Below are 26,830 nucleotides of genomic sequence, written 5' to 3'. Positions count from 1 at the left end.
CACCAAGAAAAAGGTAGAAACCCAACAATAGTCAATATAATACACGCTGAATATGGCGGCACAGCAGGTTTTTTTTATGAACAGTCATTACATTCAAAGTTGTGTATCATATCCTGTTATCGTTTTTATTTCTCTATTGATTTCACACTGTTACACAGAATACCACATAAATTACAGTATAGAGTAACGTAATTTTCGGATTATAAGCCACAACTTTTTTCACACACTTTAAACCCTGTGGCCAACACAACAGTGCGACTAATTTATAGATTTTTACTGGCTAACGGCCACTGGGGGCACTCTAGCAGTAAACGCAAGCGTGACACAGATTTGGGGAAACGTTAGGTGCAGAAGAAGACACTAGTTTTGATTTTGGTTTTGAACTGTCATGTTGTGCATCAAGCACACGCCCTCATCATGGAAAACACAAAAAAATACATATGATGCAGCTTTTAAATTAAAGGTGATGCCGTGTTGGAGTTGTGTTGGTGGCAAACTGCTGATTGTCAGGCACAGTTTGAAAAAAAGCATGTCATTAATTAAAACTAAAAAAGTCTTCTGTGTACCGACTTTCTATGTAAATGTGTCATCTTACAGCATGAAAACTTGCATCTTATATTGAAGTGCAGCCTATATATGTACAAAACGTATTTTCTTTTTAAATGTAGCTGTTGCGGCTTATATTCAGTTGTGCTCAATAGTCCGAAAACTACGGTAAAGTCATGCTCTGAAATGCTAAGAGGCTAAAAGCACAAATCAAACCCAAGTGGAAGATGCTTGACCTTTGACCCCAGGGGATTTTTCAGCTCTACAAAATCATCCATGAATCTGAGCATTTAACTTTTAGTATCTGACGTCTGTACGTTTGACCTGAATATGGGTCATGACCCCTCATGGGCATCAGCTGATTCACTAAAATCACAAAACAAGATTGAAAATCCAATTTCCTAAAGTTTTCCAGGCTGTGCTCCGGTCTTCTCTTTATTGGCGAGGGATGGCGCAGAGCTTATGGGGTGAAGGGCTGAGGGTGAAGCCCACCACTGGGGTCAGATCCAGCTCATCCTCACCAACACCGGGGGGAGGAGTGAAACGGAACTGCTGGAGGAGGGACGTGAAGAAGAGGAAGATCTCCATCTTAGCCAGACCTTCTCCGAGACACATTCTACGGCCTGACGGAAGAGGGGGTTTTGAAGAACTTAAAAACAGCGGGAGCATTTTGACTAGCTCATCGGTAATCCCGAAAATGTGTACCTGCAGAAAAGGGCATGAAGGCGTCTCTCTTGATGAATTTACCATCCTTATCCAAGAAGTGGGAGGGGTTGAAGGTGTGCGGGGTCTCCCACTCGTTCTCGTCATACAGGACAGAGGTCAGAAGAGGAAACACAGTAGTCCCCTGAACCCAGAAACAAGAGAGCACTTTTAGCATGGGCTCAGCTGAAGGGAGGTCTTCAACAATACTGTGGACTAATCTGTGTATCTGTCTTGTCCTGTTAACTGATCTGCTGTGAACCTCTGTTGATGTTGCATATTCCACCTTGTTCTGTCCGCCATGTCGCACAGGCAGAGTTGGTGGGAAGCATCAGGTAATGCAGGTACAGGCTCCTGTAAGTGGTGCTTGGTTGTTACGGTGTAGCTATAGTTAGATAGTATACAGTAGATGGAGGAGAGCTGCTGTTGTGAATGATTGGCCCCAGCAACATTCTTAGATTTTTACAGTTGTGTTGGAAAATGTTCACTCATCCAGGTCACACTGGAGGGTATTCTGCCCTCTGGTGGACACTTTTATGGTGGCACTAAATTGGACCTTCTGAAAAATACTTGACCTTTTCAATAAAGTAGCCCCGGAACTCAACATCTCGGGCAGTTTTGTGAGGAACAGCCATCGGGGCAATGTTGCCCAGTCGCTGTATCTCATGGATGACAGCATCAACGTATGGGAGGTTTTTCCGGTCTTCTACACAGACCCGTCGGTTTCCCACCACCATGCTGAGCTCCTGCTGCACCTGGTCTAAACAAACAAAATATTCGCCCCGGATGAAGAGTGAATGGGGGAACGGTCAGGGTCACTGAATGTCAAGGAGTCCAATTATGGAAATCAGATCACAGCCAACTGCACCATTATTGCATTTAAACATAAAGGGATCATCACCTTGTATCCGTGGATATTTGGCCATTAACAGTAAACCCCATCTGAGCGTGGTTGCTGTGGTGTCTGTTCCAGCTCCAAAAAGGTTGGCCAACGAATACAACAAGTTCTTCTCATTGTACAAACTGTCAATAACACCAGAATCCTGGAAGAAATATGAAACATGTTCAATATGTAGCCAAACGCCACTAATTTATTTTAAAAAATTTTGATGAAAATTCCTACCGCTTCTTTCTGCTTTCTCAACAGAAAACAGTCCACAAACCCTCTGCAAACGTCGGGGTTCAGGGTATCCTTCAGCTGCTGGATGAGATCTGTCATATCCCTGAAGTTCATCGCAACTTGTTTCAGTAACAGCTGGCGGTTTTTTATCCAGTTGGCCAATCCTGGAAAAATGTTGTACAGCTGCAAGATGGAAGAAAATCTGGTCAGCACAAAGGAACCCTCAAAAAATCCCTATTAGAATGGTCTAATATAGATATACCGGTACTTCTAATAATAACAATAAGAACAAAATGTCATTGAAAGCACCAGGTGCTGAATGCGTGCCAATTTTACCTGGATGGGGGCGGAGCCTGTCAGTCTGATGACTTCATTAACCCTGTTCACCATGTTAATAAAGCGAGGATCATCGTAGTCAAACCTGCTCCCGTAAACGATAGAGGAGATGATATTGGAAGTGGCGTAGTTAGCCAGGCGGGACGTGTCAAAGGCTCTCCCTGTGGACACAAGATCTGGGTAAAATGTGCCCCCACACATGAGACCTTTATCACCATGTTTTTCCAGCCTTTGTACCTTCATGATCTTCGAACTTCTGGATCAAATAGTGGCACTCCTCTGCGATTTTGTCTTCGATCATCCTTTTACCCATGCCAAAGTCTCTGAGGGTGCTGAGAGCAAAGCGTCTCATCTCCTTCCACGTTTCTCCATTAGAGAACAGGATGCCTGGAAAACAACTTTAGTTGTTCATGTGTTTTCACCGTGTCAGGATATCATTCTTATTCCCTGTTTCACCAAACACAAAGTCTGAATTGTATTTATTCCTGAATCAGAACCCAGTAAACTACAAATGGAGACAACCTCTCCTGTAGTAGTTGCTCTTGTACAGATGATGGACGTACCGTGACCTTGGTTCATATCATAAAATATCGGAGAGATGTCTCGGTCTCCGAACTGTTCTGCATTGCCGACCAGAGCCTCTTTGACCGTCTTGTGACCGGCCAGAACCACCACTTTCCTGGGTCCAAAGTGCACTTTGAACACAGGTCCATATTTCTTGGACAACTAGAATTGGAAAGATCTCCCATTTAGTTCCTTCAGTACTCTGAAAACAATATTCCTCAGGGGGGTCGTGAGTCACCTGGTAGAGGGTTTGGTGAGGTCTGCTGAGGTCGAGCTGCAGCAGGTTGCCAAGCAGGGGGAGAGCTCTGGGTCCTGGAGGCTCCCTCCGTGTAGCCCGACCGAAGCTGCGGGAGACGAGGCAGAGGAGAAGCAGGAGAGCGACGCTCCCCATCAGAGTGGACGGACCGAGCGAGAGCAAGAAATCCTGGAGAGACATCCTCTGCTGTGGCGTCCAGCCTCGGACCAAGAAGAATGCAGGAGTGGAGGCGAACTCACATTTATCTCTGACTCGACCCCACCCAATCCCCCACCCCCTCCATATACATACATACACACACACACACACATACACACACACACACACACACACACACACACACACACACACACACCGTTGTCATGAGAGACTCAGGCTCAGGTGAAAACACATGAACCCGTTTGACCCGTTTACAGGGATTTATTTAAATCTCCGGCAAAACACAAAAGTATACTGGAACATTTTCTTTTGACCTTTTACAGATCTAACTAGATCTAATTTATATTATCATGGTCATGATTACTTCACCAGCAGAGCCTCTTACTGATTGCTCATCACCATCGCTGTCATGGTGGGGAATCAGCAGATGGAGTGGAAATCAATTTGTTTACAGGGAGGCATTTCAAGAGTGGATGTCTGGAATGTTCAGGCAAGCTTTTAATTAGTCCAGAGGTCAACGCTGCACCGAATATGTCAGTGATTATGGCACTTACATCTATATGGCATCTACAGTATATGGATACCTTTACTCTCACTTATATAATCTCTTATTTTATGACCACTTCAGGGGAAGAAAAAAGTCTCTGAATGTGCATCAAATATTTGAGTGCTTGCATCCGTCTGTTTGTTACTTTATGCAGATTTGGTCCGGTGACACGGGTCTTGTTTAAACGTGTGAATTCCTGGTGCGTGTGAAAGAACAGCCTTCACCTCAGAGGTGTGATTAAGCTGTCAGTCACCATTGAGCATCTGCAGGGAGGGAGACATCTGATCTGGGGCAAATGTGAGCCGTAAACAGTCTGCCGAAACAACTAAGCCTGTCATTTATTTACTGGGTTCAGTAGTGGTGTCCGCTTTTCTGCAAATATGTAACGGCTTTTCATTCCACTGACAAGTTTCAACAACCTTCAGGCAAAATAACAAGAACACTGAAGTGTCAGGAGATGAGCTGGACCTGTGAAGGCATCCCATAGAAATATAAAGGTGTCTGTTTTAGCCACATCTGTCTAAAATACATAGATTTCCTATATAACGGGGAAAAAAGGAATCCAGGCTGTGGTGTTTGCTTCTATTTTCAGAGAGCAGAATTTAATTTAAAACTGAGATGACACATATACACTCAGCAGGACAGTCTTATGGGGCGGGACAAGGCTACCGCCGCTCAAGTTCCCTTTTTAAACAACACATTAGGAATTTTCTTCATCAACGGTGGGAAAACGGTGACGTGACTTGTGCAAAACCCACATAACAAAAAAAATTAACAAATCCTTTCAAGACCATAAAGTCGCACACGCTAGTCTTTCCGGAGAAGACAGACTAGATTGGGGACTCTGCAGCCATGTCTTCACATCACAATTGACAGAATCAAACCTTGACGTGATCCTTCATTCATTCTCTCATCAAGGCATCTTCTTGTACACAGAGAAAATCACATTTCCTGGCATTCTCTGCAGCAGCAGCTCTACATGCAACACCACCCAGCAGTAACGTTTGTCTACAGCAACAATCTCTCGGTCTCTGCGTGTGAGACGGTTATTGCAATGTTTTGCAAATGTTATTGCAAATCAAACCCAGTACTAAAGCTACAAGTGGAAGAGGCTTGACCTTTGACCCCAGGGGCTTTTTCAGCTATGCAAAATCATCCATGAATCTGAGCATTTAACTTTTAGTATCTGACTTCTGTACGTTTGACCTGAATATGGGCCATGACCCCTCATGGGCATCAGCTGATTCACTAAAATCACAAAACAAGGTTGAAAATCCAATTTCCTAAAGTTTTCCAGGCTGTGCTCCGGTCTTCTCTTTATTGGCGAGGGATGGCGCAGAGCTTATGGGGTGAAGGGCTGAGGATGAAGCCCAACGCTGGGGTCAGATCCAGCTCATCCTCACCAACACCAGGGGGAGGAGTGAAACGGAACTGCTGGAGGAGGGACGTGAAGAAGAGGAAGATCTCCATCTTAGCCAGACCTTCTCCGAGACACATTCTACGCCCTGACGGAAGAGGGGGTTTTGAAGAACTTAAAAACAGCAGGAGCATTTTGACTAGCTCATCGGTAATCCCGAAAATGTGTACCTGCAGAAAAGGGCATGAAGGCGTCTCTCTTGATGAATTTACCATCCTTATCCAAGAAGTGGGAGGGGTTGAAGGTGTGCGGGGTCTCCCACTCGTTCTCGTCATACAGGACAGAGGTCAGAAGAGGAAATACAGTAGTCCCCTGAACCCAGAAACAAGAGAGCACTTTTAGCATGGGCTCAGCTGAAGGGAGGTCTTCAACAATACTGTGGACTAATCTGTGTATCTGTCTTGTCCTGTTAACTGATCTGCTGTGAACCTCTGTTGATGTTGCATATTCCACCTTGTTCTGTCCGCCATGTCGCACAGGCAGAGTTGGTGGGAAGCATCAGATAATGCAGGTACAGGGTCCTGTAAGTGGTGCTTGGTTGTTACGGTGTAGCTATAGTTAGATAGTATACAGTAGATGGAGGAGAGCTGCTGTTGTGAATGATTGGCCCCAGCAACATTCTTAGATTTTTACAGTTGTGTTGGAAAATGTTCACTCATCCAGGTCACACTGGAGGGTATTCTGCCCTCTGGTGGACACTTTTATGATGGCACTAAATTGGACCTTCTGAAAAATACTTGACCTTTTCAATAAAGTAGCCCCGGAACTCAACATCTCGGGCAGTTTTGTGAGGAACAGCCATCGGGACAATGTTGCCCAGTCGCTGTATCTCATGGATGACAGCATCAACGTATGGGAGGTTTTTCCGGTCTTCTACACAGACCCGTCGGTTTCCCACCACCATGCTGAGCTCCTGCTGGACCTGGTCTAAACAAACAAAATATTAACCCAGGATGAGGAGTGACGGGGGGAACGGTCAGGGTCACTGAATGTCAAGGAGTCCAGTTATGGAAATCAGATCACAGCCAACTGCACCATTATTGCATTTAAACATAAAGGGATCATCACCTTGTATCCGTGGATATTTGGCCATTAACAGTAAACCCCATCTGAGCGTGGTTGCTGTGGTGTCTGTTCCAGCTGCAAAAAGATTGCCCAACGAATACAACAAGTTCTTCTCATTGTACAAACTGTCAATAACACCAGAATCCTGGAAGAAATATGAAATGTTTCATATGTAGCCAAACGCCACTATTTTATTTTTACATTTTTTAATGAAAATTCCTACCGCTTCTTTCTGCTTTCTCAACAGAAAACAGTCCACAAACCCTCTGCAAACGTTGGGGTTCAGGGTATCCTTCAGCTGCTGGATGAGATCTGTCATATCCCTGAAGTTCATCGCAACTTGTTTCAGTAACAGCTGGCGGTTTTTTATCCAGTTGGCCAGTCCTGGAAAAATGTTGTACAACTGCAAGATGGAAGAAAATCTGGTCAGCACAAAGGAACCCTCAAAAAATCCCTATTAGAATGGTCTAATATAGATATACCGGTACTTCTAATAATAACAATAAGAACAAAATGTCATTGAAAGCACCAGGTGCTGAATGCGTGCCAACTTTACCTGGATGGGGGCGGAGCCTGTCAGTCTGATGACTTCATTAGCCCTGTTCACCATGTTAATAAAGCGAGGATCATCGTAGTCAAACCTGCTCCCATAAACGATAGAGGAGATGATATTGGAAGTGGCGTAGTTAGCCAGGCGGGACGTGTCAAAGGCTCTCCCTGTGGACACAAGATCTGGGTGAAATGTTCCCCCACACATGAGACCTTTATCACCATGTTTTTCCAGCCTTTGTACCTTCATGATCTTTGAACTTCTGGATCAAATAGTTGCACTCCTCTGCGATTTTGTCTTCGATCATCCTTTTACCCATGCCAAAGTCTCTGAGGGTGCTGAGAGCAAAGCGTCTCATCTCCTTCCACGTTTCTCCATTTGAGAACAGGATGCCTGGAAAACAACTTTAGTTGTTCATGTGTTTTCACCGTGTCAGGATATAGTTCTTATTCCCTGTTTCACCAAACACAAAGCCTGAATTGTATTTATTCCTGAATCAGAACCCAGTAAACTACAAATGGAGACAACCTCTCCTGTAGTAGTTGCTCTTGTACAGATGATGGACGTACCGTGACCTTGGTTCATATCATAAAATATCGGAGAGATGTCTCGGTCTCCGAACTGTTCTGCATTGCCGACCAGAGCCTCTTTGACCGTCTTGTGACCGGCCAGAACCACCACTTTCCTGGGTCCAAAGTGCACTTTGAACACAGGTCCATATTTCTTGGACATCTAGAATTGGAAAGATCTCCCATTTAGTTCCTTCAGTACTCTGAAAACAATATTCCTCAGGGGGGTCGTGAGTCACCTGGTAGAGGGTTTGGTGAGGTCTGCTGAGGTCGAGCTGCAGCAGGTTGCCAAGCAGGGGGAGAGCTCTGGGTCCTGGAGGCTCCCTCCGTGTAGCCCGACCGAAGCTGCGGGAGACGAGGCAGAGGAGAAGCAGGAGAGCGACGCTCCCCATCAGAGTGGACGGACCGAGCGAGAGCAAGAAATCCTGGAGAGACATCCTCTGCTGTGGCGTCCAGCCTCGGACCAAGAAGAATGCAGGAGTGGAGGCGAACTCACATTTATCTCTGACTTGACCCCACCCAATCCCCCACCCCCTCCATATACATACATACATACATACACACACACACACACACACACACTGTTGTCATGAGAGACTCAGGCTCAGGTGAAAACACATGAACCCGTTTGACCCGTTTACAGGGATTTATTTAAATCTCCGGCAAAACACAAAAGTATACTGGAACATTTTCTTTTGACCTTTTATAGATCTAAGTAGATCTAATTTATATTATCATGGTCATGATTACTTCACCAGCAGAGCCCAAGGTAGTTTTCTCTGTCAACTGGACTGGGTTTCTTCTCTTGAAAACGTTTCGCCTTCTATCCAGAAGGCTTCTTCAGTTCTGAAATCGCTGGGGAGAGAGCTGGAAAATATAGCCCATGTGGACCATTTGCATGCTAATGATCTGGGTGGTCGCCTGAGAGTCGTTAGCAGGGTCGTTGGTCAGGTCGTTCACCTAGTTTCTGTTGAGGTGTCTCCCCTTTGTCTGCTGGGTCCCCTGGAATGGTGTGAATGTTTGTTTTGCTGTTGGAAGGAGTGGAGGACTGCATTGTATGTGGGTGATAGGAAGTGCCTCAGGCCACCACCTCTGTTTAAGGATGGTTTCTCCAATTTAACATGGATAGCTTCCTTGACCCCCCTTTCAAACCAGCGGTCTTCTCTGGCCAGTATCCTTACTTGGCTGTCCTCGAAGGAGTGCCCACTCTCCTTTAAGTGTAAGTGGACTGCTGAATCCTGACCCGAAGAGGTGGCACGTCTGTGTTGTGCCATTCTTCTGTGGAGAGGTTGTTTGGTTTCCCCAATGTACAGTTCCTTCAAACCCAGCAACACTCTCAGACAGAGGTTAGTACACCCAAAGGACAAGACACCAAGACCCAAACAAAGTAATGTTGTTTATGCTGTACAGTGCCAGGAGAAATGCAAGGAACTGTACATTGGGGAAACCAAACAACCTCTCCACAGAAGAATGGCACAGCACAGACGTGCCACCTCTTGCTCATTGCTCATCACCATCGCTGTCATGGTGGGGAATCAGCAGATGGAGTGGAAATCAATTTGTTTACAGGGAGGCATTTCAAGAGTGGATGTCTGGAAAGTTCAGGCAAGCTTTTAATTAGTCCAGAGGTCAACGCTGCACCGAATATGTAAGTGATTATGGCACTTACATCTATATGGCATCTACAGTATATGGATACCTTTACTCTCACTTATATAATCTCTTATTTTATGACCACTTCAGGGGAAGAAAAAAGTCTCTGAATGTGCATCAAATATTTGAGTGCTTGCATCCGTCTGTGTTTGTTACTTTATGCAGATTTGGTCCGGTGACACGGGTCTTGTTTAAACGTGTGAATTCCTGGTGCGTGTGAAAGAACAGCCTTCACCTCAGAGGTGTGATTAAGCTGTCAGTCACCATTGAGCATCTGCAGGGAGGGAGACATCTGACCTGGGGCAAATGTGAGCCGTAAACAGTCTGCCAAAAAACCTAAGCCTGTCATTTATTTACTGGGTTCAGTAGTGGTGTCCGCTTTTCTGCAAATATGTAACGGTTTTTCATTCCACTGACAAGTTTCAACAACCTTCAGTTTCAGTCAAAATAACAAGAGCACTGAAGTGTCAGGAGATGAGCTGGACCTGTGAAGGCATCCCATAGAAATATAAAGGTGTCTGTTTTAGCCACATCTGTCTAAAATACATAGATTTCCTATATAATGGGGAAAAAAGGAATCCAGGCTGTGGTGTTTGCTTCTATTTTCAGAGAGCAGAATTTAATTTAAAACTGAGATGACACATATACACTCAGCAGGACAGTCTTATGGGGCGGGACAAGGCTACCGCCGTTCAAGTTCCCTTTTTAAACAACACATTAGGAATTTTCTTCATCAACGGTGGGAAAACGGTGACGTGACTTGTGCAAAACCCACATAACAAAAAAAATTAACAAATCCTTTCAAGACCATAAAGTCGCACACGCTAGTCTTTCCGGAGAAGACAGACTAGATTGGGGACTCTGCAGCCATGTCTTCACGTCACAATTGACAGAATCAAACCTTGACGTGATCCTTCATTCGTTCCCTCATCAAGGCATCTTCTTGTACACAGAGAAAATCACATTTCCTGGCATTCTCTGCGGCAGCAGCTCTACATGCAACACCACCCAGCAGGAACGTTTGTCTACAGCAACAATCTCTCGGTCTCTGCGTGTGAGACGGTTATTGCACTGTTTTAGTCCGTTTGTGTTCATATGGGAGCATGTTTGATGTTCGCAAAGCTGCAAAAAGACAAAAACACATTTGGAAAAAAAGCAGAGGCCTTTTTAAATGTACTTGGACTGGATGGACTGGCCTGATGAGTTCTCATTACGGACGGAATAAGTTCATTAGCACCTCTTATCCTCACATTATTAGTACCAAGAAAGTGTTGCATTGTTGTAACGCAACGTTAAGAGGCTCGTAGTGACACAAAGATCTTTGTAGAAAGCAAAATAAAGAAACCAGAACCCTTATTGGTCGGATAAGGCGCAAAAGGTGTGCAACAATTTCAGAGTGGATCACTTGATTATATTAAAAAAATCTCAGGAAAGGAAAAATCACCACACAGACACAAAAAATACCTGTACACATAAATAATCAAAAAAAAGAACCCTGTTATAGAACTGAGAGGAGTGATAGTATCTAATGACCTTTCACCTAACAAGAAGGTGCAGTTGAGTACTTGGTTTGACACGCTAACAGCTTTGTTTTCTTTCTCATCACATGTTCATAATAAACCAACGATCACAGACCGACAAGACACAGCAGTATAGGTTACGTTGTTCCTCAACAGGCCCGTTCCGTGTGTCCAACACACGATCTTGTGGTGTTGGAAAAGGAAGGCGGGCTCCTGCCTCCACCTCACATCCTTCCGCTGTCTGTGCAGTGCTGGAACTGGGCAAAGCTGAGGAAGACCTGCTCCAGCGATATCTGGCTCACACAGTAGTCTTCAATACAGTATTTCTCTTTGGCTGCCTCCAGAGTGCCAAACACCTGAGTGGACGAGCAGAAGTGGCGTAAATGAAGTGAAAGCTGGACCGTGGGCGGACTGAGGCGATAACAGATTAACATTCTTTCTGCAGAAACAGGATATGTCTTCTGAAATGGTTGAGAAGCTGCTTGTTAAATCAGCTCGGGTTCTATAAGTTATTGCCCGATCAAATATATCCATCTCTCCATCCAGTGGAAGGTTATGAAGGCGCAGAAGACCTTCACCCTGCATGCAACTGTTACAATGAACCATTTTAACCACTAGATGGAGCTCGAACACAAGCGACCTGAAGAGCGTACAGCAGTTACCTGCGCCCAGGTGAGTGTTTTGTCAGTCAAATGATAGTGCACCATTCCCTGGTGTGAATCCTTGAGTTGGCTTCCTGTAGCGGGAGAAAGTTTGTGTCAATTCAGACTGGACTTTTTTATATTTTCATATCTGTCAGGTTATTCAGTTTATACAGTTTAAGGTTGCATGACCCTGACCTGGGAAGGTGTGTTCGATGAAGTCTTTAAACTGCTGCAGGTCACCGTCGTTCACCTCTGGTTGGATGTGGATTTTAGCCAACAGCGTGTAGCCACTGCCAAACTTGCTCTTCAGGTGTTGGGGACTTCCAAGGCACTTGAACTGACCATTGACCATCACCGCCAGTCTGGTGCACAAGGCCTCACATTCCTCCATACTGGTGAGTGAAAAACATGGAGCTGTACAACAGATGCCCCCATTCTCTGCCTTTCATGCACAAAACACTTGATTTTGCATTGAAATGTATATTAATATACATTATATATAATTTCCTAGCCTGTGGTACCCAAACCCCACCTGTGAGACGTGATGATTATGGCCTTTCCTGACTCCCGTGTACGTGTAACAGCATCCCACAACAGCCTTCTGGCCACAGGGTCCATCCCAGTTGAAGGTTCATCCAGGAAGATGACTGGAGGCCCACCAATCAGAGCCATTCCTGCACTCAGCTTTCGCTTGTTGCCTCCACTGTGTGTGTTGGGTGTGACATCATTAATCTGCACTTCCTCACAACAGTGGAATTTAGATTCATCCATCGACAGTCCACTGACCTGTAGCTGCGAACCAGTTTATCGGCATGAGGCTCCAGCAGCAGAGACCTCAGGACGTTCTCCACACAGGAGGACACATACTTTTCCGGGATTCCTCTCAGTCGGGCGTACATGCTCAGCGTTTCTCTTCCTGTCATGTGATCCAGCACAGCATCAAACTGAGGGCAGTAACCGATGCGCTGCTGCACCTGTAATCCATGGATAAACCGGGTCTTATAAAGTTGGGACATCAACTCCTGAAAACCTGCATTAAAACCTCCTGCTCTCACCTTCTTAATGTCCCTCAAGATGCTGTATCCATCAATGTAGGCGTCCCCAGAGGTAACGCTCTCATCCCCCGTCAGCATCTTAAATGTGGTGGTCTTGCCCGCTCCATTAAAGCCGAGCAGACCGAAACACTCTCCTTTCCCAACAGCCAGAGAGAGCCGGTCCACAGCTAAAAGCGTCTCCCCGCTGGTGTACACCTGGGAGGAGGAGATAAGAGGCTCAGCGCTGTCCTGACACCTCTTCCAGACACGCACAGCAGCAAAACAACCTCCCCACTTCTTTCTTACCTTGCTGAGTTGCTGCAGAATGAGCGGACTGCTGACCATAGACTCCAACATTGGCTGGCATTCCAGGACCCTCTTCCTCTCATCAGCCACGTCCCTGTCCTCTGGAATAACAGCTGCATCCTGTATGATAGGCAACTGGAGCACAGACGTGAGACAAAATATAAAGAACAGGATCCACTCATCTCTGTTCACAGTCTTAGGATACTTTTAGCTTTTTACAAAGTTACAGGTTGACTTGATTCACAGTGATCAAAAACTTGTGGTCTGACGTCAAAAATCCTATTATATTTCTAGAAAATTAAAATAGGACTTTGTGAAGAGTCTCTGGTTGTGTCCCTTCAATCCCCTGAAGTGCAGTTCCGACCATTTTTGCCACATGACAACAGACAAATCTCAAAAACTCTCTTAGTTCACCCACCTGCTTGCGCCTCCTCCAGAGGGAGGCGAGGAGGTGGGAGAGGGTGCGGACGCACTGCAGCTCGATGACAGAAAGGAGCAGTAGGAAGACGGCACCCTGCACCGTGAAGGCCACAAGGAAGCGTCCCACACCCGGTTCAGACATGGAGAAGTAGTTCGTCTGGTACGTTATGTCTAAAAACCAGAGAAAATAAGTTATTTCATGTAACGTATCAAAGAAGGATCCTTATTTGAAGGAGATGCATTATTCATTTATTGGCTGCCATTCTCAGCATCATCCCACATATTACTAATGAGGTTACAGCCTCATTATTAATACATAAATCTATACAGGCACAGCTACGCTCAAAACATTTGCTAATTAATGATGTGTGACATCAAAGTGGTAGTCAATGGTAATCAAACAATATCATCATCACTGATGAGCAATACTGCTGCACAAGATGCCGAAACCGTTTGTCCAAAATGATCGTTTGCTAATATCAAAGTCGGATTTTTGTATTTAAAAAAACAAAAGTAGTAGACAAAAGCTCAACTTACTCAATTTGATGCAAATGATTTTGTTGGCCAAATTGGTGCTACAAAAAGAGAGGAATTCATAGTTCTGGTAGAACTGGCTGAAGGACATGCCCAGGCAGTAGTTGGGAAAGATCAGGAACACTTTATCCAGCAAATGTGCCAAGTCCTGCAGCTTCAGTTCTGAAGAGAAATCATGAAAGGGCTATTAACAACAAGCTTGAATTACTCTCCCATGACATCAGTGACAAAACACTTTTAATTACATGTAATTACAGCAATCACACTTGATTACTGTAATCAGTGAAATTGCTTGTCAGTCTCAGATTTTCTCACCTGGGATGGTCATGATGGTAACAGCCAAAAAGGTTGCTGTGCCAGAGATCATGTTGAAGATGGTGAGGCGTGTGAAGGCAGTAGCGGCAGAGGAGAAGAAGAAGCTGAGCAGGTACATGAGAGGTATGACGGCCCAGCCGTACAGCATCAACATTAACAACACGTCCACCAGGTGGTTGTCATTGACGAAGGCCTCCACTGCAAAGGCCTGAAACACCACCTTGGAGCAGAAAATGCATTTCAATATCAGGAGTTCCTGCTGGACAAATGACATGTTCACAGCAGCCACTGAGGAATACTGACCAGCATGAAAAGGCACGGCAGCAGGAAGTTAAACAGGTCCCACACCAGAGCAGAAAGCCAGAAGTTGGACAGGTAGACGCCGCTGACCTTCTGCACGTGCTTCGACTTGATAGAAGACTCCGTTACGAGCAGCAGAGCAAAGGTACTGGACAGGGAGGCCATACCGTACATCAGGTTGATGGCGATGGCGAAGCCCGTCTTTCCCCTAAGAGTAGAGTCAGATCGTTTAAAATGCTTCCTCATTTAAAACGACTTCCATTTAAATCTTCCAATATGACGATAAACAGGATTTTACTGGGTGCAGGTTATTTCTGAATTTTGTCTCTTTCTGCTCTACTCACTCTGTCAACTTGCTCATCGCCGTCTCATTTGGATTTCTTGGCATGGGGTAGTTTCCCATCTCGATGGAAGCGTTGGGCCCTGCTAGTAGTTTGTACAGTGCGTTGTCCACCATCATAAGGGCGGTGGCAGGCGTGTGATAGCCCTCATTGTTGAAGTAGGCCGTGGCTTCGGCGTACTGGCTGCTTCTGCCACGGAAAGCGGCCCCCACGATGCAGCGCTCATTGAAGCTGCCTCCCTCTTTTTCCGCCTGGGCCAGGACATAATTCATGAAGTCTGGTGAGGAGAAGGAAAGAGAGAAGCAGAAAGTTAGGAAATCTTCAGCAAAGCAGAAAAGTCTGGGTTGGTCTTTGAAATGGGAATTACCCGTGACGTTAACGTCTTGTGCTAGCTGGCCAGCCAGCTGTGAGGTATATGCATTTGCCAGTTCGGCGGCCAAGGGCCCAGGTTTCACTGGCAGGGCCACAGGTACTCTGGTGGGACCGTAGTGGCTGAGTGACAACCTCAGCTGGGGGGCATTCTCATGGCTGGGGAGGGTGCGCGCCACAACTAAGGCGATGATTGTGAAGATCAAAGGAACGAGGAACTGAGCCACGACCACCTTCCAGTTCCTCCAACTGTACAGCGCCCTCTTGAAGAACATGGCGTAAAACTGCTGCAGGTATAGCCTGACCTGAAGCACCGGGGAAGACATTAAATGTGGCACCATGACTGGCAGCTAGATGACATAAACCACGTGATTTCACTCTGATCTCACCCCGGTGTTGAGCTTGATGTTGGAGCAGTCCTCTGAGATTAGCGTGCCGCTGTCAGTGAAGTCGGTGACATCAGTCATGCCGCTGATGCTGCTGGTGTCGTCTGTGGTCCAGTCGTGGGAACGCCTTTCGTGCTGGTACTGCAGGGCCGGCAGCTGGATTGCCTGAATGTCCAAACTAGAGTCCACCAGCTTTCCAACTCTGATCACACAAAATAATATGCGGTTATTCGCATACACCAAATAAACCTTTGAAATGTGAAAAAAAATCAAAAATAAAAAAAAATCAGTAATTCTGTGCAGTGTACAGAGTCAAGGCTGCCTACAAAGCAGATGCGTTTGGATTTTAGCAGGAAAACCTCAGGAAGTCTACGTAATATGGCAATTAAAGCTTAAGGGAGACCCTGCTACTCAACACGACATTATTATCTCACCATTTTGAGTTCACAGTTCTTTGCAATTTCGAAACCGCAAGGCAATTATCAGATGATCTTAACAATCACCGTAGCTTTTAATGAGATCGTTATTAGGTTTAAGAACTACAGTAATGGTGGTGTCAGTTTAACTGGGCATAAAAAGCTCATTTTACGTGGAAAAGAAATGATTAAATGTTGAAAATGTCGCTTTTTCCACGTGCCGACTTTGATGCTTGGTGCACAGAAGACTTACGGTACTCAGAAAGACACATATAATGAGGCCAAAATTCTTTGCAGAGCTAATTAAAGTGTGAAACAGCCACCGTTTCTGCAGCCCGCAGACAAAGACCCCGTACGCTTGTTGCCACGGAAATAATGGCTTGGTAAGCAGCAAGCAGCCGTGTCTCAGATGAAGCGATTTCAGACCCGGCTCGCTTGATGTTAAAGCCCGGGTTCAGTGTGCAAGGTCTCACTGTCAGTCTTACTGATCCCGCTGAAAAGGAAACGCACCGCCTTACCTGAGGAAAACCTCCTCCATGGTCGTTACTGATGCGCCATAGCTGGCGATGCCCAGCTCCTCCCTGTTCATCTCCAGCTCAGCAAACAGCAGCTCGAACCTGCGAGAAGCAGACATGAGTGCATCAGGATACCTGATGATCCATGGAGATGCACCTATTAATGTAACCGTGAAACATCATCAAACTGCACACACACAGAGCAGACTCCTGTGTGTTGACAGGGCAAAAGTCCTGTAAATGTTAAAACAACATAATTCAAGGTAAAAAGAAACAATATTACTTTACTGCAAACATCAGATGTCAGTTAGGTCGTGTTCTTTAAAATATTTAAGCTGAAAGATCCACCATAATGTGTGTGACTGACTATAAAAGTAGGTCTAAGACTCCATTTCGGAAATAAGAATGAACATAACAAGCCTGAAAATATAGCAAAGCAAACAGGTTAAAAAGCAATAACAATAAAAAATAGATGCCATGCATATTAGGGTAAAATGACTCACTTGCTGGTGCTTTCTTTTGGCAAGATGTACGAAAGTTCTGCTCCAGCAGAGCTCTCCAGCGTGGCGTTCGGAACATACATTTGAACAAGTCGGGTGATTTCGGACACGTTACAGAGAGCATCTTTTACTATCACCATATGGTAGCCAGCACCTGCAGATTATGCATCGTATTAGACACTCTCCTTCTGATTTGGAGTTTGAGATGGGTGCCGCTCTTTTTTGCTCAACGGCCTGTTTTTACCATATTTGTTCTTGAGGAAGAGTGGTGACCCGCAGCACTGCAGCTCTCCTCCCGCCATGATGGCGATGCGGTCGCCGAGCAGGTCGGCCTCGTCCATGAAGTGGTGGTGAGCAGGATGGTGCGGCCGCGCTTCTCTCCTTGAAGCAGGTCCCAGGTGGCGCGTCTGGCTGATGGATCCATTCCGGATGTGGGCTCGTCTAACATTACAACCTGGACGGGGGGAGGGTTTGCGGGAGGGTAGAGATGAGACGCGGAGCAGAAAAGGGAGGAGGATTAAAGGATAAGTGTCTTTACTTTGGAGTCCCCGATGAGGGCGATGCCGATGGAGAGTTTCCTCTTCATCCCGCCCGACAGGGTTTTAGAGCGGGAATGCCGCTTGTCTTCCAGGTTTAAGATTTGGATGATTCGGTCTACCTCTCCTGGAATCTTTCCTTTGGAGTAGCCTTTCAACTACAAAGCAAAGGGAGCAACAGCACATACAGTAAGCTGCCCAGCCCCAGAGTCAGTTTAACCGTAGTTTTATAAAGGTGTGCGCCTGTGTGTGAACCTGTGCATAGAAGAGCAGGTGCTCTCTGACAGTCAGGTTATCAAACAGCACATCGTGCTGAGGACAGAGTCCCAGACTGCGACGGATCAGAGCCATGTCCTGACAGATGTCATAACCGTTGATGTAGGCCCTGCCGCTGGAGGGAGGAAACAGCCCTGGAAGCAGAAATCCAAATATTAGATCAATCAAGAGTCATAACTGCGGCTGTGTTCGGCCTGCTGGGGTGAAACTGCGCTTGTCACCTGTTAGCATAGAGAGGGAGGTGGTCTTCCCAGCACCGTTGTGCCCCAGCAGGACTGTAATCTGGCTCTCAAACATGTTCATTGTCAGATCCTTCACCGCCTGCCGCATCTTGTTTCCCACTTTGAATTCCTGCCGAGAAGAACGGTTACAGATCTGCAGCCTAAGCTTCCATCAGCTGCACCCATTTTCAGTATGTGGACATGAACAATCATTGGACATGAACATGTATGTGGACATGAACAATCACTGTCCATTCAGATGCTCACCTTACAGAGGTGCTTAATCTTAACCCCAGACACAAGCCCTGACGGCTCCTCCTCTATAAATTCCCCTCTCAGAGCCTTTTCTGCATCCTCTTCTTCCTCTTTCTCATTTACCAAAGCCATGCGAGGACTGCTGCACCAGTATGAAGGCTGTGGGTGAGGAAACGCACAGCGTTAACAATTCCAGAACACTGTGCAAAAGGTAATCGCAGAGTTTATCGCAGCACATTAAGGTGTGCCAGTTTAGTGAGATAAACTTGTTTTTGTCGGCTGTGCCGCTTCAGGTATTTCCTGTTATCGTAGCCAATCAAAGACAACTTCAGACTAATCCTTCATTTTCTACATCAGAGAACGTTCTACGGTACATTAGATGCTTGGAGGCAGCTTACCAGTACAAAGAAGTAAGATGGCAAAGGTATTCCATACTCCCCGGGAAAAACGGCCTCCACATACCAGGCTACTAAACCGTACAGCACGGCGTCGAAGAGCAGTAAGGCCATCACCTGGGCCATGGAGAAGTCGTCGTCCACCGTGATGGCATCAAACATGTTGGACCACTGAATCCCCGTGCCTACGTGAAGAAAGATGGAAAAAGATAATATGTTATTTTAAAGAAACCAGAAACCCCAGCTAGCATCATTATAGGTGCTCACCTTTGCCTTCAAACATTCCTATGAGCTGAGACCCCATGGCCATCGCCACATTGGAGATGAGGCATGCAGAGACCTTCTGAGCGTGGGTCAGTATGTCGTAGCGTGGCCACAGGAACAAGTAAGGCAAATAGGTCAAGAAGTAGATGAAGCCACCTGCAGCCGCTGCCAAATTAGCTGAAAATGGATGAAATTCAAGTTAAAATGAACATCTTAAAACTAATGGCAATGGCCTACAGAGCTGCCAGATAAAGAATAAAACACAAACAAGAAACAGAACTTAAGAGAGTATAATATCGACTTCTGTTCAGGTCTTGTTTTTCCTTCATTTTGAGGCAGACTTCCATGTGACATTACATTTACCTTATCTTTGAAGGGACATCAGTAGGTGCATGGAGGTATCATTTAGCTGCTCACGCTAAGACAGCCAGCAGAAATAAACCTCTTTGTTCAAAAGACCAAAGGACTCAGAATCTGGCATTGTGTGTACCGTAAAATAGTATGACATTTTAAGATTTTTCTAAATTTGTACAAAGCATCATGGGGTAAGATGCACAATATTGGCATTTCTTCCTTTTGTCAGTGACTAGAAGCAATTTGTGCAATTTTTAACAAAGAACCAACACAGATTTAAAGATGAGAAAGAAGGAAGAAGAAATGTGGATTTTCACTTTATTGCACAGTCCTTAAAGAATAATTAAGGAACAAAATTGACCCTGGAAGTCTTGTTTAGTTTGCCATTTTAAAAAAAAGCTTAGTGACATTTACATGCATGATTTAACTGCACCTCTGAAACCCAAACTCAGGAGATGGACATTTATTGGTTTTCTTCTCTCTCAGGGAAAAGACCAAACAGCTGACATTGTGACCTACATCTGAAATACTGTAATGCTGGTAAAGGATTTCATCCAAAGAGATCAACAGACACGCACACGCATGCGCACACACACCTCGTGAGAAGAAGGTACTGATCATGAAGCTGAAGTTGATGGTGGCCACGGTGAAGATAAGCAGGAAGACAAAGACCAGAGTGGGGTCACTATGAGTCAGCACAGCTCCATTAGGGCTCACCTGAAAGACAAACACAGTTTAGTACAACCTTCTGCATAAATCTTACACATTTTAAGATTACGTAGCAGTTGAACTAGTTGAGATTCGTGCTTCAGTACAACTCATAAGTAACTGCAGTAAAATGTTGGTTTACATTTCTCCCCTCTTACACAATATGCAAGAATTATAGTATTGTTTGCTAACCTAAGAAACTCCTCAAATGTGTGCGTAGAACAGTACGTGCTGGAATGTGAATGGTTTTCAACACAAACTCACCCGGATACAGAGGAGCAGAGTGACAAGAAAGACTGAGATGGAGATAAAGAGAAAGAACATGAGGAACCAGGCGCTCCAGTGGAGCCAGTTGCTGAGGCCCATCATCTTCATATACTCCTAAAAATGCAGACAAAAAAAGCTCAATAATAAACACGAGCAAGTCTTTACTTTTCAAACCAATATGACAAACACACCTTCAGCTTTCTCTCCTTCTCCTGCACCACCGATCGCACGATGTTGAGGGAGATATAAGTGAAGCTGAGCACCAGTAGCAAAGGCAGCTGGTTCTGAATGGCGAGGACGAAGACGTCGTATATAAAGGCGGGGTACGGAAACCGGGACAGAACCACTCTGGTCTGCTTCAGAAGAGAGGAGTCCGCCTTGTAAGCACGCATGATGGCTTGGTCAACAGCATGCTGCACAGTCAGGAACCCCTCCCTGTAGTACCCTTTCAAAACAAAATAAGAGATATATGAAGATGTCAAACAGGTGTCCTACGTCATTAGTTTTTATTAAAATGGTCTTCTAGAAGCAAATGGATCCGCGGGGAACCATTATGCCTGTGGAGGCTGGAAATCCATAGTCATGCCACTCTGGGTGCTTTGACGCCTCTATTATGATGACATCATCACTGACTTCACGTCTCTTCAGCCCATTATAATCATGCTCACATTTGGAGGATCATCATGAAAAAGAGGTCTGATCAGATGGGGGACGGCAAAACATTTTTATCTTCATCATCCACAGAGGTGACGCATTTCTAACAGCATCTGATATATTCTGCCGAGGGGATAATGCAGTCTCGCGGCGTGAGTTACTGAGGCTAGTGCTAAGGGCCATGGTTGCTATAGAAACACAGCTTCTACGGAGGGCTTTTACCCTTGGTAATGGGGGAAAGGGGCATTTTTGTGTCAGGCTATCTGCAGCTTTTCTAGCGATGGTCGCTGATGGGGTCTCACCAGGAGTCCCTCCGTCGTTACAGTGCTGCTCCCTTGGTCCCGGCATTTGAAACAGAGGATACAGGCTGAGCGTGTGCCAGTCAAGGTCACTGTTGGGGTTCAATTCTGACCTCTCCTTCACCGGGGCGAATCGTGGAGTGAAGCTAAATCGCAGGTGATATTTCACCTGCAAAGGAGGATGAAATAAAAAAAACATCATTACTCAGCAGAAAAAGTGTTAGCATATGGAGTGAGACCAGAGGTCCAAATAATAACATGTTGTGCATGTTTACATGCAGATGTTTGATTACAGGAGGCATGTGGAGACAACGTGAAACACGCAGTCTAGGCAGATCTATAGAAAAATCCATACATACCCAAAACTATACAAATATTCGACTCAAAACAGTTGACTTTGTTCTTGGGTTGCTAATGTATACTTGCATTGCAATGTTGCGTGAAGACAATCCTTCTGAAAAATTGATTTTTTTCTCTTAAAACATATTTGATCGATCTGTGCTGATCGCCTGTAACATTGTTCAGAAGTAGCACAACGTTGTCATGTTGTTCTTATAAGATAAAAATAAAGTTTGTGCACAAGCATTGTTAAGGTTTAGTTATATTACACAGTAAAATCAGAATTGCCAACTAAGAAGTCAGGTTCTATCACCACTTTAATCTCGTTTATGAACGCAAAGTTTAAAACAAAGTGATTCTCATCACCTTTGTATATGATTCTGTGATGTAAAATTAGATTTAAAGTGACAGATTATCCCAACAATATTATTGTGTACCCGCCACGTATGCTTAGCCTCAGTAACCTGGTATCAGAGTGCACCTGATGCCACTTCTCTGTCGGCAGCGCTCAGCTGCTACCGTGCCGTGCGCGAGAGTGCACGCTCACAGCATTTTACCTTTAAGGGCAGAGGCTCATCATCATGATTGAACTGGTGCTCAAACACCACCGCAGCCAACACCTTCGCTGACAGGGGGTCATTTCTCACAAAGTCCTCGAAGTGCTCCTCTGTATCAAACCCACGGACTGAGGGGAAAGCACAGGAAGAACATGACATTTATAAGATAGATTCATCTCAGAAAGATCTGTTTTATACGATTTCATTGAGATTATCTTTCAGATTTGAGGAATAGCTCCCTAGCGCCCTGCATACATGTGTCACCATGAAAGGAAAAACAAAAGAAACCTGAACATGTTCTTCGGTTGCATTTTATTTCTAAACGGCACACAGGACTTTAATCAGGATCTGAGAGCAAATGTCAACAGAGCAGTAGGAATCCAAGGGTTAAACCAGGGTCGCTCTCGTAAACCAAACAGTGACACAGAGACTAACGGGAAGCACAAAAGAAAAGAGGCCAAAGGCAGCCAGGCACCAATTCACACACACACCAACAAAAGTTTTTGTTGGAATAAAACTAAACTTCATACCAATAAAAATAACAGACCGACCTTGACCAAAACTAGCCTTAAAATAGTGTTACTGAATGAATGGGTAAAATTACTGACTCTACTCCATAAAAGTTGCTTTTTATTTAGATTGATCTTGATTTAGGGAGTATTAATCAATACTTTAATAAATATGTGCACTGGACATATCATCTAACAAATAAGGAACTGCTAAACTTTCTTAGATAATTAAAATGTGTGAATTTTGATGTGGTAATAAGATTTTTTCCCCAGACCTCCAGGAATGAGCTGTTGCTGCCCAGCTCAAAACCCACCTCTGTTTGAAAGACTTCTCTCTGGATTCTGGTCACAGCCCAGCACTGACACAGCCCTTCTCACAGCCTCCTCTCCTCAGACTCTGGCCTCCTCGCTACCCTCACCCTGCCCTTCAACACCAACAGCCGCTCCATTCTCCTCTCCCACCTCACCATCACTGCTCCCTTGTGACCCTGGTCATAGCTCCCTACCTTTACCTGTCCCTCCTCCATCTCCATCATGCCTTGCTCTGGAGCACGGCATCCCCCAGGGTTTGCTGCATGGCCTCCTCTTGTTCATCCTCTACACCCTCCTGCTTGGTAGCATCATATGCAAACATGCCAAGTCCAATTTTACACCGACAACCACGATGATTTAGGCAAATCCATCACCCCGGCAACCCCCTCCGCTCCATTAAATTGTCTCATCACGTTGAAAACATGCACGGGCATTAGTAGTAGTAGTAGTATAGTAGTAGTAGTAGTAGTAGTAGGAGGAGGAGCATTGGTAGTAGTGTTTTGATTATTGTTATTATTATAATGTTATTTTTAATACCTAAAGCCATTGTTTCAAGCATTTATTTCAGTCTTGGTGTGTTTTCTGAAACTCATTTCCCTTACAATTGAAATAAGCCGATAACAATGAATTATTCATGACTGGCAGAGCCAAGAACTCACACATACCGTCCGACCTGCAGTTGTGTGCACCTGTAGCTACATCTCTGCATTCATTATGCAGTCATTTTATTATCTTTCTGTCACAGTAGAAAATAGCTTATCTGTACATTAATTTGCCTACTCAATGAAACAGGGTGTGTGGTCTCAACTCCCAGTTCTTTCACTAATAGCAGGGTGTGGCCTGTTTATGTCCCATAGCCATTTCCAGAGGAACCAGTACTTCCACTTTTGTCCAGAATTACAATGTGCAAAGGACAAGGTAGATAGCTCTGAAATCAACAGGAAGTCATGCTTAACACAATAACTTCATGCACACATTCACCCTGGGACACAATAAAATATGCCTATTCAACAGCCTATAGACACCACTGTATCTGAATGTGTGCTCGTGGAGGTGAGGAATATTAGGTGTGAACCTACCTGCGGAGAGTTCCAGTTTGCCACGCACATCCTCTGCCACCTGGCGCACCACACTGGAGTTGCGAGGCACAAAGGCCAACTGAAATCTGTTGAGCATTTCGTTAGGCAGGCTGCTGACAGAGAAGCTCTGGTACACCGTCGCATCTGGATAGTCTTTAACAGGCACTTTTTGGCGTAAGACAATGAGAACCCCAGTGAAGAGCAGCGGCAGGAGGATCTCCACCAGAGTCACTAGGATTTGACGTTTCTAGAACAGGAACAGAGGTTTGTGGTCAAGTGTAGTGTTGGTTGGAAATGCTGTACGGCCAGAAAAACATTCCCGATAGCCAAGAAAGGTTCAAGTATCTTATTACAGAATGGGGTTTTTTTGGGGTTTTTTTTTTAGTTAAAATCATACTGCCCATCCTCGTGGAGCAGAGAAACAAGACGGCCTGGCTCTTTGCCCACGGCCACCTGATGTTCTGCATTTTAATGCTGATACTGGCGAAATAAAATTTTCATAATGCTTTCTCTGAGTTTTGCAGCGGAGGAGAAAGAGGACACCCCGTGCTTCTTCCCAGTCAGTTCTAATGAAGGCCCGGTCACGTTTGCAGACAGCTGGAGCAGCAGGAAGTGGATAAAGACAGTTGAAGCAACAAACAAAAAAAATATTTAAAAAAAAAAAAAAAAAAAAACTAAAACAAAGGAGACACACAGCAGGTTACCAACATTTACCATTACCAACATTTACCTTTGGAATCTGGTGTAACGGGAGCTTTTAATCATAGATGTGAAGCCGGAAAATCTGCAGCAACTGCGTTAAGCTATCGTGTCAATATGGACCAAAATCTTTGAGAAATGTTTCCAACGCCATGTTCAAAATATGCCATGAAAAATTAAAGGTGGCTCTGAAGACAAAAGTGGTCCAACATTTTTACTAGCAACATGTCGGTGAGTGTATATGCCAGTATATATAATGATTCCCATCCTTGTCAAAGGCAAATACATAAAGAAAGTACTGCGTACATAGCATTTTCTCCAAACAAGGATCTGAAGGTGTTGAAGGTATGTGAGTGTTGTTTGAACAAGAGGGGCAAAAACTGTGCAGACACACCGAATTTTACTGGAGGTCAAACAGTTTCAAAGTCAGTGTTCAACATATTCTGTTACAGAAAATATGCTGTCAGACACATTACTGTATTTATAATGTTGCATAAGGCCATAACTTAATGAACACAGTCACACAGGCCAGGGGTTCTATAAATATAGCCATCCCTGACGGTTCACAGTTGCAGACAATGTTTACACCTAATTAGGACACATAAACGCTGAGCACATGCTCTTAACTCACCTGCTGGAGGTAATTCTTCCACAACAGCAGCCCGAATTGTCTCATGACGGCCATTTCGAAAAAGGAGAGTTTTTTCCAGAAACTGGGGGGAAAAGAAACATTTGATTTCAGCTTGTTGTCAAAAGTACAAAAGTACATTTTAGCCTTGCAAGGTGCTGTCGTGGATTTTTAAAACACATTTTTAATCATCAGAGCAGACAGAAAGTATATTTATTCAGTTGAATTGAAGATTAACAGAAGATAAAAGAGAAGTGAAATTGAGCAATCACATGGAGCATGTGTTGTTTAGTTCTGTTCTTAACAAAAAATGACCACATTCTAAAAGAAAACAGGGTAAGCCTGCCTTAAAATGGGCTCAAAAATTTCCTAATTTCCTCTTTTTTATCCAGTTGCAGGCACAAACACCATATAGTGTGACACAGAAGCCCTATTTGCTTTGTTTGAGATCAATTCCTTAACATAGCATATTAAACATATAAACGTTGTGACCGTCTGAATATTAAAGTGCTATTCGTCTCAAACTGGTTACATCACTGCCCTATAGTAAAGAATCCGTATCTTCGATAGAAGATACTTAAAAGCTTAATCGTTCCCTAAATGACAGATTTTTGCCAAAAAACAAGACATACAGCAGCCACTGGATACGTGAGTCGTTTCTTTAATTATCAAACGCCCAGGTCTGCGGTGATTGGCTGGGAGAAGCCCTCTGGCTCTTCTGATTGGACAATGTCCCTGCTCGTCAATCCCTAAGGATTCTGACAAATGCTAATGGTTCTGAGGGACAAAGCTATTAAACCTACGAAGTGCTGAATCACAGTTTCATTTGACACACATTCGGAAACGTTCGCAAACAAGGCATTCAACAAGCTCGTGCGACGTTATTCTGTTTTAACTCGAATTACCTCAAACGGAAGCAGGTTTCGGGGAAAACTTTCCGAGCCGCGGACCTTCTTCCTGGTGGAGGTGAAGACAATTCCCACTTTTTGTCTCAAGCCGACCCCACAAGCATCACCTCTTCCTCCCTCGGTCGACAATGCGGAGGCTCGGTTACCATTCGCGGAGCCCCGGACGGCTGCAGACCAGTGCAGGCAGCTTCCCTCGCAGCGTGTACCCTACCAGCCCGGTGATGACATTGCACCAGCAGCCTGATAAGCTCGCAAATTCACGGAGAAAAACGCAGCGACAACCGTCAACAAAACGCGTCACGTGACTTTCGCGGAGCATCGTGTCAGGTGGTCCTTAATAGACTATGTAGGCAGCAATATTTTTATACGCAAACCTCAGTAAGGAATGAGGAAAGGGAATTATTTGTTACATAAAACTACGTGTTTTTAAAAAAAAAAAATACACACACCCCAGTATCGTTTTCCTTCAGTAGGTTTCATTACTGG

General features: G+C 44.8%; 3 protein-coding genes and 1 long non-coding RNA gene across 4 annotated transcripts; 1 reads left to right on the top strand and 3 right to left on the bottom strand.

Moving 5' to 3' along the window:
• Window positions 1-99: 99 nt before the first annotated feature.
• LOC130515428 (cytochrome P450 2K1-like) lies at window positions 100-3,751 on the bottom strand. Its single transcript, XM_057015652.1, has 9 exons — window positions 3,507-3,751; window positions 3,268-3,430; window positions 2,942-3,091; window positions 2,705-2,865; window positions 2,372-2,551; window positions 2,150-2,291; window positions 1,824-2,008; window positions 1,252-1,393; window positions 100-1,169 (listed from the first exon to the last, which is right to left on the bottom strand). The coding sequence occupies exons 1-9, from the start codon at window positions 3,702-3,704 to the stop codon at window positions 982-984; spliced, it is 1,509 nt and encodes a 502-aa protein (XP_056871632.1). The 5' UTR covers window positions 3,705-3,751; the 3' UTR covers window positions 100-981.
• Window positions 3,752-4,800: 1,049 nt separating this feature from the next.
• Window positions 4,801-8,342, bottom strand: LOC130515429 (cytochrome P450 2K1-like). Its single transcript, XM_057015653.1, has 9 exons — window positions 8,071-8,342; window positions 7,832-7,994; window positions 7,506-7,655; window positions 7,269-7,429; window positions 6,936-7,115; window positions 6,716-6,857; window positions 6,390-6,574; window positions 5,818-5,959; window positions 4,801-5,735 (listed from the first exon to the last, which is right to left on the bottom strand). Exons 1-9 carry the CDS (start codon window positions 8,266-8,268, stop codon window positions 5,548-5,550), a joined length of 1,509 nt encoding a protein of 502 aa, XP_056871633.1. The 5' UTR covers window positions 8,269-8,342; the 3' UTR covers window positions 4,801-5,547.
• Window positions 8,343-10,076: 1,734 nt separating this feature from the next.
• Window positions 10,077-26,641, bottom strand: abca3b (ATP-binding cassette, sub-family A (ABC1), member 3b). The gene is given in 32 exon segments (XM_057015641.1): window positions 10,077-11,360; window positions 11,667-11,740; window positions 11,844-12,040; window positions 12,181-12,351; window positions 12,435-12,622; window positions 12,704-12,898; window positions 12,989-13,123; window positions 13,407-13,579; window positions 13,946-14,104; window positions 14,258-14,477; window positions 14,561-14,765; window positions 14,902-15,175; window positions 15,266-15,572; window positions 15,657-15,855; window positions 16,588-16,686; window positions 17,088-17,238; window positions 17,329-17,433; window positions 17,436-17,538; window positions 17,623-17,778; window positions 17,876-18,030; window positions 18,118-18,247; window positions 18,385-18,531; window positions 18,771-18,952; window positions 19,035-19,208; window positions 19,982-20,102; window positions 20,358-20,474; window positions 20,552-20,805; window positions 21,317-21,482; window positions 22,210-22,337; window positions 24,110-24,356; window positions 25,440-25,521; window positions 26,342-26,641. Coding segments are annotated over 31 exon segments (5,118 nt in total). The 5' UTR covers window positions 25,494-25,521; window positions 26,342-26,641; the 3' UTR covers window positions 10,077-11,228.
• On the top strand, window positions 18,490-19,494 carry LOC130515435 (uncharacterized). The gene is made up of 2 exons (XR_008947194.1): window positions 18,490-18,583; window positions 18,730-19,494. It is a non-coding gene; the product is annotated as an uncharacterized LOC130515435 (long non-coding RNA).
• Window positions 26,642-26,830: the final 189 nt, after the last annotated feature.

Source organism: Takifugu flavidus, chromosome 18, assembly GCF_003711565.1.
Source record: "Takifugu flavidus isolate HTHZ2018 chromosome 18, ASM371156v2, whole genome shotgun sequence".
Lineage (NCBI taxonomy): Eukaryota > Metazoa > Chordata > Actinopteri > Tetraodontiformes > Tetraodontidae > Takifugu > Takifugu flavidus.
The sequence above is the reverse complement of the archived record's forward strand: the minus strand, read 5'-3'. Positions and strand labels throughout refer to the sequence as shown.